At 46.8% G+C, this 13,132-nt stretch overlaps 1 protein-coding gene across 1 annotated transcript in view; it reads left to right on the top strand.

Moving 5' to 3' along the window:
• The window catches only part of LOC137519275 (fucolectin-like), a 52,607-nt gene that overhangs the window by 19,436 nt on the left and 20,039 nt on the right, over positions 1 to 13,132 (top strand). The window contains exon 3 of the mRNA XM_068238185.1: positions 7,729 to 8,014. Within this exon, the coding sequence (XP_068094286.1) occupies positions 7,729 to 8,014 (286 nt within the window). The remainder of the gene's footprint in view (positions 1 to 7,728; positions 8,015 to 13,132) is intronic.

The following is a 13,132-nucleotide window of genomic DNA, read 5'->3' as shown; positions in this document are numbered from 1 at the left end:
AGGCATGGACTTATACACAGTTACACTTCAGTCTCTTCTAGGCTATGAGTGTTAGTTTAGTACAGCAGAAGTCAAGCTTATTAAATAACGATTTAATATTCCAGGAAAAAAGTGGAACAATGCAGAAAATAATATTCAAAAGATTTACAAAAAAACAAGTAAAAATTACAAGGATAAAAGTTACAAAGATACACACAAGGATATTTGCATAAAAATAAAATGGGGATCAAAACGTTACCAACTTGAAGGTCTAAACGTTGTTTGCGGGAGAACGCGGTTCCGGCCAGTAGCCGGGGAAGTTCTAGCGTTGTTGCTATCTCCTGGAACTACGATTTGTGACTGTCCCGGGCTGGGGTTATATAGTCTGCTGGATGGCCTGAGGCCACTCACATGTCCATATCCAGGAATGATCCAATTTCCTACATAACGTGTGTCATATCCTTTCCTGTGATATGCAACTTCAAAGCTTTCCTGTCTCCGTTTTCAGATCACCAAAAAGGACTTTCCCCACGCCACGTGACAATTGATTAAGGCTTCCTCAACATTCCAGCAGGCCTGTCATATGTAAATGTCAAACATTCCTGTCCACTTTGAACTTGGCAGACTCACTTAGTCGGATATTGTTTTGACCAACAGGCAGCCATCTACATTAATACAAAAGATCAAAGCAATGCCTCACATTTGCAGGGTGGCAGACAAAAGGGAACCTAATTACCTGGCTGTCCAGAGGAATTGTATGCTAATGTCAGTCTATTGACCCACACACACAATCACATTAACAGTCCATGAAGCTAGCTGCCAATACCTTCTAAGCCAGACTGGCTGACATACCCATGTGATACAGCCAGAAAAATGAAATAAATATGTTCCTGTATTATCCTTAACATCATCAGCACCCCAATATCATGACAGGGGGGCACCTATACCTAGCTACCTATACTGAAGGCACCTATCCCTGGCAACCTATACAGCCTGCAACTATACCTAGCTACCTATACTGAAGGCACCTTTACTGAAGACACCTATACCTAGCTACCTTTACTGAAGGCACCTATACCTAGCTACCTATACTGGCTGCAACTATACCTAGCTACCTATACATAATGCACATATAAATCACTACCTATACTGAAGGCACCTATACCTAGCTGCCTTTACTGAAGACACATATACCTTGCTATCTATACTGAATGCACCTATACCTATCTACCCATACTGAAGCCACCTATACCTAGCTACCGTTTCTGAAGGCACATATACCATGCTATCTATACTGAATGCACCTATACCTAGCTACCTATACTGAAGGCACCTATACCTGGCTACCTTTACTGAAGGCACCTATACCTTGCTATCTATACTGAAGGCACCTATACCTGGCTACCTTTACTGAAGGCACATATACCTTGCTATCTATACTGAATGCACCTATACCTAGCTACCTTTACTGAAGGCACCTATACCTAGCTACCTTTACTGAAGGCACCTATACCTAGCTATCTATACTAAAGGCACCTATGCCTGGCTACCCATACTGAAGGCATCTATACCTAGCTACATTTACTGAAGGCACCTATACCTAGCTATCTATACTGGCCGCAACTATACCTAGCTAATTTATACTGAAGGCACCTATTCCTAGCTACCTTTACTGAAGGCACCTATACCTAGCTACCTACGCTGGCCGCAACTATACCTATACACCTATATCTATCTACCTATACTGAAGGCACCAATACCTTGATATCTATACTAAAGGCACCTATACCTAGCTATCTATACTGAAGGCACCTATACCTAGTTACCTATACTGAAGGCACCTATACCTAGCTAATTTATACTGAATACACCTATATCTAGCTACCTTACTGAAGGCACTTATACCTAGCTACCTATACTGAAGGCACCTATATCTAGCTACCTTACTGAAGGCACTATACTAGTGTTGGGCGAACAGTGTTCGCCACTGTTCGGGTTCTGCAGAACATCACCCTGTTCGGGTGATGTTCGAGTTCGGCCACACACCTGATGGTGTTCGGCCAAACTGTTCGGCCATATGGCCGAACTAAGAGCGCATGGCCGAACGTTCCCCGAACGTTCGGCTAGCAATGTGATTGGCCGAACGGGTCACGTGTAGTGTTGGGCGAACATCTAGATGTTCGGGTTCGGGCCGAACATGGTCGCGATGTTCGGGTGTTCGAGCCGAACTCCGAACATAATGGAAGTCAATGGGGACCCGAACTTTCGTGCTTTGTAAAGCCTCCTTACATGCTACATACCCCAAATTTACAGGGTAGAGGGCGGCGCAGGAGGAGAAGGCCACGCTTTGAGACACAACAACCCAGGCCTTGCATGAGGACAAGAAGCGTGCGGATAGCAATTTGCATTTTGTCGCCATGCAGTCATAAATGTAATACAGATGAGAGGTTCAATAAACAATAAACAGTAATTGGTGTTGTCCAAAATGCGCACAATGCGTGGGTCGCGTTCAATGCAGTCCTAGGCCGAAGAGGTCATAGCCTAGGGTCACAAAACCTGTTTATTGGGCAATTTCAATGGTGGCGAGTCTGACGTACATAAATCGCAGCAATGGCCGTTAGCAACGTCTGAATCTCACGAAATGTCTCATGCAGGTAGAAGACATATTGTTAGACTTGGGCTCCAAAGATGGGTTCCCTACATCTCTGCAAACCAGAGTTACAGGGCTCCAAATTTGGTAAAATCCCCCATAGGCTTTCATTGGGCCTCCTATTTACAGTTCCAAAATCTCACATCTTTTCAAAGGGCAATTGCTCAGCAGTGGCAAATTTTCTAGCATTGTAGGGACCCTTAGGGGGAACATGACTGGTGAGTTTCGGGCCCCTAGGCCAAAGAGGTCATAGCCTAGGGTCACAAAAACCTGTTTATTTGGGCAATTTCAATGGTAGTTATGCTGACGTACATAAATCTCAGCCATGACCGTTAGCAACGTCTGAATTTCACGAAATGTCTCATGCAGGTAGAAGACATATTGTTAGATTTGGATTCCAAAGATGGGGTCCCTACTAGTGTTGGGCGAACACCTGGATGTTCAGGTTCGGGCCGAACAGGCCGAACATGGTCCAGATGTTCGGCATGTTCGGCCCGAACGCCGAACTCAATGGAAGTCAATGGGACCCCCGAACATGGGGGCCCTATGGGGTCGCAGCCATAAGGGGGGAGCATGCCCCGGTCGCGGGGGGGGTCAGAAATTCCCCCCACCCCCTCCGCTAGCGCTCCCCCCTCTGCCCGCTTCCCCATAAAAAAAGTTATAGTACCTGGTGCCTGGTGGCTGGCAGTGGAGTGAGGAGGAGGAGGAGGAGTCCGAGTAGCAGAGTGGCGTTGAGGCCGGGCAGCGGGCGGTTCAGCGCTAGTACCCTTGTGGTACTTCCGCCCTTTCTCTGACCTCACGTCCTCTGCATACGAGGGTACGCATCACGCGTACCCTCGTATGCGTCATCACGCAGAGGACGTGAGGTCAGAGAAAGGGCGGAAGTACCACAAGGTACTAGCGCTGAACCGCCCGAACCGCCCGCTGCCCGGCCTCAACGCCACTCTGCTACTCGGACTCCTCCTCCTCCTCCTCCTCACTCCACTGCCAGCCACCAGGCACCAGGTACTATAACTTTTTTTATGGGGAAGCGGGCAGAGGGGGGAGCGCTAGCGGAGGGGGTGGGGGGAATTTCCGACCCCCCCCGCGACCGGGGCATGCTCCCCCCTTATGCCTGCGACCCCATAGGGGGGCAGTATTCGGCCGAACAGGGCCCTGTTCGGCCGAACAGGGGCCCTGTTCGGCCATGTTCGGCCATGCATTCAACAGTTCGGGCGAACCCCGAACAGTTTGGCCGAACACCACCAGGTGTTCGGCCGAACTCGAACATCACCCGAACAGGGCGAGCAGAACCCGAACAGTGGCGAACACTGTTCGCCCAACACTAGTCCCTACATCTCTGCAAACCAGAGTTACAGGGGTGCAAAATTGGTAAAATCCCCCATAGGCTTTCATTGCCTCCCTATTTCACTTTCCAAAATCTCACATCTTTTCAAAGGGCAATTGCTCAGCAGTGGCAAATTTTCTAGCAATGTAGGGACCCTTAGGGGGAACATGACTGGTGAGTTTCGGGCCCCTAGGCCAAAGAGGTCATAGCCTAGGGTCACAAAAACCTGTTTATTTGGGCAATTTCAATGGTAGTTATGCTGACGTACATAAATCTCAGCCATGGCCGTTAGCAACGTCTGAATTTCACGAAATGTCTAATGCAGGTAGAAGACATATTGTTAGACTTGGATTCCAAAGATGGGGTCCCTACATCTCTGCAAACCAGAGTTACAGGGGTGCAAAATTGGTAAAATCCCCCATAGGCTTTCCTTGCCTCCCTATTTCACTTTCCAAAATCTCACATCTTTTCAAAGGGCAATGGCTCAGCAGTACCAAATTTTCAAGCATTGTAGGGACTCTTAGGGGGATCATGACTGGTGAGTTGTGCCACTGCTGAGCCATTGCCCTTTGAAATGGTGTGAGATTTTGGAACGGTAAATAGTAGGCCCAATGATTTTACCAATTTTGGAGCCCTGTAACTCTGGTTTGCAGAGATGTAGAGACCCCATCTTTGGAATCCAAGTCTAACAATATGTCTTCTACCTGCATGAGACATTTCGTGAGATTCAGACGTTGCTAACGGCCATTGCTGCGATTTATGTACGTCAGACTCGCCACCATTGAAATAGCCCAAATAAACAGGTTTTTGTGACCCTAGGCTATGACCTCTTCGGCCTAGGGGCCCAAAACTCACCAGTCATGTTCCCCCTAAGGGTCCCTACAATGCTAGAAAATTTGCCACTGCTGAGCAATTGCCCTTTGAAAAGATGTGAGATTTTGGAAAGTGAAATAGGGAGGCAATGAAAGCCTATGGGGGATTTTACCAATTTTGCACCCCTGTAACTCTGGTTTGCAGAGATGTAGGGACCCCATCTTTGTAATCCAAGTCTAACAATATGTCTTCTACCTGCATGAGACATTTCGTGAGATTCAGACGTTGCTAACGGCCATTGCTGTGATTTATGTACGTCAGACTCGCCACCATTGAAATTGCCCAAATAAACAGGTTTTTGTGACCCTAGGCTATGACCTCTTCGGCCTAGGGGCCCAAAACTCACCAGTCATGTTCCCCCTAAGGGTCCCTACAATGCTAGAAAATTTGCCACTGCTGAGCAATTGCCCTTTGAAAAGATGTGAGATTTTGGAAAGTGAAATAGGGAGGCAATGAAAGCCTATGGGGGATTTTACCAATTTTGGAGCCCTGTAACTCTGGTTTGCAGAGATGTAGGTAACCCATCTTTGGAGCCCAAGTCTAGCAATATGTCTTCTACCTGCATGAGACATTTCGTGAGATTCAGATGTTGCTAACGGCCATTGCTGCGATTTATGTACGTCAGACTTGCCACCATTGAAATTGCCCAAATAAACAGGTTTTTGTGACACTAGGCTATGACCTCTTCGGCCTAGGACTGCATTGAACGCGACCCACGCATTGTGCGCATTCTGGACAACACCAATTACTGTTTATTGTTTATTGAACCTCTCATCTGTATTACATTTATGACTGCATGGCGACAAAATGCAAATTGCTATCCGCACGCTTCTTGTCCTCATGCAAGGCCTGGGTTGTTGTGTCTCAAAGCGTGGCCTTCTCCTCCTGCGCCGCCCTCCTCCTGTTCCATCACGTGTGCTGCTGCTGGGTTAGCGTTACCGGTCCCTTTTCCTGGAACCTCTTATCTGTATTACATTTATGACTGCATGCCGACAAAAAGCATGTTACCTGTGCAAAGAAAACAGACATTTCCCGCATTTAAAAGACAGTTTTCCCTTTGAAACTTTAAAATCGATTTTCTCAAAAACTATAAGCTCTTTTTGCTAAAAATTTTTTCCTCTTGTACCCACTCCCAAGGTGCACATACCCTGCAAATTTGGGGTATGTAGCATGTAAGGAAGCTTTACAAAGCACGAAAGTTCAGGTCCCCATTGACTTCCATTATGTTCGGAGTTCGGCTCGAACACCCGAACATCGCGGCCATGTTCGGCCTGTTCGGCCCGAACATCTAGATGTTCGCCCAACACTAATCTATACCTAGCTAACCTATACTGGCTGCACCTATACCAAGCTACCTTTATTAAAGGCACCTATACCTAGCTACCTGTACTGAAGGAACCTTTACCTAGCTGCCTATACTGGCTTCAACTATACCTGGCTACCTATACTGGGGACACCTATGCCTGGCTACCTATACTGGGGACACCTATACCTGACTACCTATACTGGGGACACCTATGCCTGGCTACCTATACTGGGAACACCTATACCTGACTACCTGTACTGGGGGCGTAGCATGGGTTCGCAGGTCAATGGGGAGGGCACAATTTTTGAACCCTTGCCCTGGGTGTACTTTAGCATAGACACTGCCCTCCCCACACATGAATGGTCTCCAGATGCATTATTGTTGACATGAGACAGGACTGATGGTAACCCTCACCTTTTCTTTTCCCGACAATCATGTTGCCAGATGCCCCCAACATTCTGAAAGAGGCTGAATCAGAGAACATAATCCCATTAGCATTATATAGCCCAGCTTTCCTCATTATTTCTTCCAGATTCTTCAGTGTTCACAGTGGGGCATTGCAGTGCATTATTACGTCACACAATAAGATCACCCAGCTAACGCCATGCAGTTATATTGTAATGGTACGCTCACATTGGCGCATGTGGGGAAGTGGGATACGTTGGCATAACTCGGGGCACGCATTGCTGCATAGCAGGGAGTTTAACAGGTTCAGTGACGCATATTTTGTATCATTAGCCAATCAAAATGGGATGTGTGCGTCAGGCTTACATTGTCAGCATAGCCTGTGTGTATTTCTCATGCCTACATTACATACATCAAAGGTCAGCGCAGGTTTAGAAAGTCATTGTATGTAGGGAATGGTAAATTCTTCACCACAATATATCAAATGCTCAGAGGAAGGTATCCACCAAAAATCAAAACTAGAAAAGGCTTACCAGCTCCCAACAACCCACATTATAAGGTTGTGAAATGGCTCAGGTCACAGATAACGTCCAGATGACGCAAGACTGCGAAACCAGTCGGGAAGGTAACAGGCGGCACCATTGTCTATTGATCCACGATTGACCATTACATGCGCGCTAATCTTCCGGGGTTCCCTGTTTATGGGCCCCGTATGTGAGTTATTGTTTTTATATCTACTGCCTTTTAAAGAGATTTTATCTAAATAAACGGGTTACGCTTAGATATTGCCGTTTTTGTTTTCCTATGTAAATTCCTGAAACTTTACCTCCATACGGATGTCCACTGGATCTGCACGACGTCCGATGTTCCCTGGACGTTATCTGTGACCTGAGCCATTTTACAACCTTATAATGTGGGTTGTTGGGAGCTGGTAAGCCTTTTCTAGTTTTGATGTTTGGCGGATACCTACCTCTGAGCATTTGATATATTGTGGTGAAGAATTTACCATTCCCTACATATAATGACTTTCTAAACCTGCGCTGACCTTTGATGTATGCTTGACTTCTGAACTTTTGGACATTGTTCTTCTCAGCGGCGGTTCCATTGTCCCTTGGCGCCGATATATTTGCTACTATATGCCTACATTACATACTTTACATCTTGTGCTTATTATATGTTTCTCTGCAGCTGCAAACCTAGCCAGAAATGGCGACGCCTCCCAGAGTTCTGACTACCAACTAGGAACAATAATAGCTTATGCTAATAAAGGTATTGATGGCAACAAAGAGTCCAACTGGTTTAAAGGCTTCTGTACTCACACCCAGTATGACTACGAGCCGTGGTGGAAGGTGGACCTGAAGCAGAAGTACAATGTGGACGTTGTAGTCATCACGGCAAGATCGGACTGTTGTCTGGAGAGGCTGAAGGGAGCAGAAGTCAGAGTCGGAAACTCTCCAGACAATAAGAATCCAGTGTGAGTATAATGCTAACAATACTCCCCCAGCCAATAAAGGCCGAGCACACACTAGACTTAAAGAGAACCCGAGGTGGGTTTGAAGAATGTGATCTGCATAGTGAGGCTGGATCTGCCTATACAGCCCAGCTAGGGTGGCCATCCGTCCGGATTTAGGCCGGACAGTCCGGTTTTTGGACTGCTTGTCCTCCGTCCGGCGCAAGGCAAAGAAGGACAGCCAGATGTCCTCCTTTTTGGGCTGTGTGGAGGGAGAGAGCGCAGAGAAGAGGGAACTATGGGCACAGTGGGAAAGGGGGGACATCCCCCCTTTCCCTCACCTTTGGGCTCCCCCTTCCTTGCTCTCCCCTCTAGAACTAAAGTTTTGGGATGACTGGCAGCGGGTGGGACTTACCTCTGCCTCGCTCCAAGCGTTGCGTAGTGACGTCCGGTTCATGAGTTATTTGAGCCTGTTCTTTCCTGTGAGTGTAATGATCCGACTCATCCACTGAGCCGAATCAGTTCAGTGGATGAGACAGGAACTGCAGCTGCATTTCCTGTCTCATCCACTGAACTGATTCGGTTCAGTGGATGAGTTGGATCACAGGAAAGAACAGGCTCAAATGACTCATGAACCGGACATCACTACTGCTTCGCCGTGGAAGGAGGCAGGTAAGTCCCACCCGCTGCAAGCCACCCCAAAACTTTAGTTCTAGAGGGGAGAGCGAGGAAGGGGGAGCCCAAAGGTAAGGAAAGGGGGGGGGAGATGTCCTCCCTTTCACACTGCTGTACCTACCCCTCTCCCTTCACTGAGCTCGCCCCTCCTGCCGGGGGACACCTGGCTAACTATTCTGGGGACACCTATAGACCTGGCTACATATACTTGGGACACCTATAGACCTGGCTATATATACTGGGGACACTATACACCTGGCTATCTGTACTGGAGACACCTATAGACCTGCCTAACTATTTTGGGGGAACCTAAAGACCTGGCTACATATACTGGGGACATCTATAGACCTGGCTAACTACTCTGGGGACATTATACACCTGGCTACCTATTCTGGGGACAACTATACTCATGACTACTTATACTGGGGACACCTATAGACCTGGCTACCTATGCTGGGGGTACCTATTTTGGGGTAACTGCTGTCAGATTATCTGTATTTATGGGGAACCGCTGCCATATTATGTATGTTAGGGGAACGGCTGCTGCCAGATTACACGTATTTTGGGAACTGCTGCCAGATTGTGTATGTTTGGAGGACCACTGCTGCCAGATTATATGTATTTTGGGTGTTATGTGTATTTTGGGTGATCCGCTGCCAGGTTTTGCGTATTTTGGGGAACTGGTTCCAGATTATGTGTATGTTGGGGGGAACTGCTGCTGCCACATTGTCTATTTTGGGGGAACCACTGCCATATTATTTGTATTTTGGAGGAACTTCTACCAGATTACGCATATTTTTGGTGAAATGCTGTCAGATTACATCTATTTTTGGGGGCTACACTACGGCAGAGCTCAAACTTCCCCGGCAGACAATTTACACCACTGCTAAGGTCATGTATATTTGGCCCCACCCATGACCACGCCCACATTATGCTTGACCACACCCACTTTTGGCACGCTCAGTACGATGTCCTCCTTTTCAGGGTGTGATGTCCTCCTTTTTGGGGTTCTGCAAGTGGCCACCCTAAGCCCAGCCTCTGTTGGTATTCCAAACCCTCCCAAGGTCCCCCTGCACTCTGCAATCCCTCATAAAACACAGCTGTGCTGTCGACACACAGCGTGTCAGAGCTGGCTGTGTTTATCTCTATAGTGTCAGTCTGCTGCTCTCCCCACCTCCTGCAGAACTCCAGTCCCCGCCTGCATCCCTTCCCTCCCTGCTGATTGGAGGGAAGGGACGGGGGCAGGGACCGGAGCTATGCAGGAGGCGGGGGAGCAGCCGAGACTGACACTACAGATGTAAACACAGCCTCACAGCACGGCTGTGATCTATGTCTGATTTCAGAGTGCAGGGGGACATAAGGGGGGTTTGGAATACCAACAGAGGCTGGGCTGTATAGGCAGATCCAGCCTCTGTTCTCAGATCACATCCTTCAAACACACCTCGGGTTCTCTTTAACAACTTGAGGACCCACCCTTTACCCCCCCTTAAGGACCAGCGCTGTTTGTTGTGATCTGTGCTGGGTGGGCTCTGCAGCCCCCAGCACAGATCAGGTAGCAGGCAGAGAGATCAGATTGCCCCCCTTTTTTCCCCCCTATGGGGATGATGTGCAGGGGGGGTCTGATCGCTCCTGCGTGCAGGCTAGTTGCGGGGGGGGCACCTCAAAGCCCCCCTCCGCGGCGACATTCCCTCCCCCTCCCTCTCCTACCTGTCCCCCCAGTGATCCGGGCTGCACAGGACGCTATCCGTCCTGTGCAGCCAGTGACAGGATGTCCTCTGTCACATGGCGGCGATCCCCGGCCGCTGATTGGCCGGGGATCGCCGATCTGCCTGACGGCGCTGCTGCGCAGCAGCGCCGTACAATGTAAACAAAGCGGATTATTTCCGCTTGTGTTTACATTTAGCCTGCGAGCCGCCATCGGCGGCCCGCAGGCTATTCACGGAGCCCCCCGCCGTGAATTGACAGGAAGCATCCGCTCGCGCGAGCGGCTGCTTCCTGATTAATCAGCCTGCAGCTGGCGACGCAGGACTGCGTCGCTGGTCCTGCAGCTGCCACTTTGCCGACGCACGGTATAAGCGTGCGGTCGGCAAGTGGTTAAGACCGCCTCTGACGAGAGTGTGAATACAGTAGCTCTGATAGGCTAGCAAGAGATCCAGGATGCCCAATCATCGATCTCATACAAATGCTGTCTAATACAGATGTTTTCTCCCATTCTCCACCCCCTCTGTCACTGTATGCCACACCTTATAGTGGCAGAATGTGTCGCCAGCCAGCAGACTAGCGACGTGTCTGCACAGCCTCATCCACAAAATGTTGCCCGAGGTACTACGCCACAATCTATGCCAGGCAACATTACTTTGAAGTGTGTACGAAGCTTAACCAGTTCACCACTGAGAGGTTTTTTCCCTTTATAAACCAAAGCAATTTTCCCATTTCAGAACTCCTCCCTTTCATTCACCAAGAACTTTATCACTACTTATCACAACAAAATGAGCTACATCTTGTGTTTTTAGCCACCAATTAAACTTTTTTTGGGTGGTACATTTGATATAAATTATTGCATTCCAAATGCATTTTAATGGGATTAATTGGAAAAAAAATCATTATTTCTCAGTTCTCAGCCATTACAATATTAAAATAAACCGTCCTACTATGGACAAAACCCACACATTTTAGTACATAGAGCGAGAGACTGCTGGTAGGAGGAGACCAGATGGATGTCATGTGATCAGGAGCCAGAGGGGGCAGCATAGAGCCAGAGGCTGCTGGGAGGAGGAGGAGATGAGATGCATGTCATGTGATCAGGAGCCAGAGGGGGCAGCATATAGTGAGAGGCTGCTGGGAGGAGGAGACCAGATGGATGTCATGTGATCAGGAGCCAGAGGGGGCAGCATAGAGTGAGTGGCTGCTGGGAGGAGGAGAAGATGAGATGCATGTCATGTGATCGGGAGCCAGAGGGAGCAGCATAGAGCAAGAGGCTGCTGGTGTCAAAAACCTGAGCGGTTTTTGCCTTTTTCATGATTGCTAACTCAGTAAAGGACCAGCCCTTAAAGCGTTGCTATCATATAAATCCGGCATAGTGGGGTCTGAACCCTCTATAACAGTAATTATAGATTGACGGTATACCTTGAAATGAATCAGAGCACTCAGTATATGATTTTATATAAAAAATTGTATTTGCTTATCATACAGCATATATACAAAATATGAACAGTTCCAAGTAGTGTTTTATTATAACAGTATTCCATCTTATCAAGGCTTTATAGCCAAGCGTTCATCAATCTTCTAAGTACATTCAAAAAAGAATATAACAGTTGTGTTATGTAGAATAAGATCAAAAGTAGTCTCATCTGTATCAATAGCTATGTATCTAGTAGCTGTGTAAAACTTGTAGTAATCTTCTTAAAGAAATAGCATAAAAAATAGCTTCTAAAAAACTTCTTGCTAACATCTTAACAAAACTTAATGCTGAAAAATTAATAAAGTAAATCACCAGAATATGAAGCATATTACCCCTTCTCTGTCATCTCTTCAGCATCTAGAACCACTTGTGGGAAGGTAGCTTCTGCCTCATGTGTCTTCTCAGGAGATTGTTGGGCTTCTGCAAACTATGAGCTTTCAGGCCCTACTTTTATAGGGGTTGGAGGCAATATGGCTGCCTAATCTGGACTTCCCTGAATCCCAGACTCTGATTGGCTAAAGCTTTCGTGCGTCAATGCTTTATCATGTTTTGATTACCTAAGTCACAATATTATTGTTTATAAATTCTTAATTACCTTATCTTGTGGGAATTTACGTCATTTGGAGTGCTTGACATTTGATATAGGGTCATTTCTGACGCACTTAATTAAAAATGGACGTCAACAGCCATCTTGTCTGTTGGCTGACCCAGACATGGAGACTAAACAATGTCATTCATGACGCATTTCTGATAAAGTGTTCGCTGCTAATTATGTTGGAATGTCTTGGTACTTCCCCAGACATGAGATTGGTCAGGTTGACTCTGTAACCAGACCTGTGAGAGCCTTCAGTAATTTAAGGCTTATTAAAACATACAGGGCTTCTAATATACTTATTTAAATATAAAGCTTATTATATAATTCTTCTTAAAACAATTAATCATATAAGGAATAATTGCACATTAAATCTTAATAATATAAAATCAATGTCTATATTTTTGTCTTTCTTATAAAATAAATATAATGTCCACCGGCAGAGGTCAGCCTTTCATAACAAATAACAATCTATTAATAATGTTGATTTCATAAGAATATGAGACCACTAGGTGGCATCATTGTCATCTTTAACTAATTGGGAAAACACCTTCTTTGTTGAATATTTATATAACTTGTTCCCAAAACATCATGTGTTATCAGCTTTCTGAGACTGGAGCACGTCAACAATTCTTCCAGAGCCATAACAATCTCACGGGAATGTCTTACTGTCTCATCTTTCACGGGTAGAATA

This window comes from Hyperolius riggenbachi, chromosome 5, assembly GCF_040937935.1.
Source record: "Hyperolius riggenbachi isolate aHypRig1 chromosome 5, aHypRig1.pri, whole genome shotgun sequence".
NCBI lineage: Eukaryota > Metazoa > Chordata > Amphibia > Anura > Hyperoliidae > Hyperolius > Hyperolius riggenbachi.
This window is presented reverse-complemented; position numbering and strand designations above follow the sequence as displayed.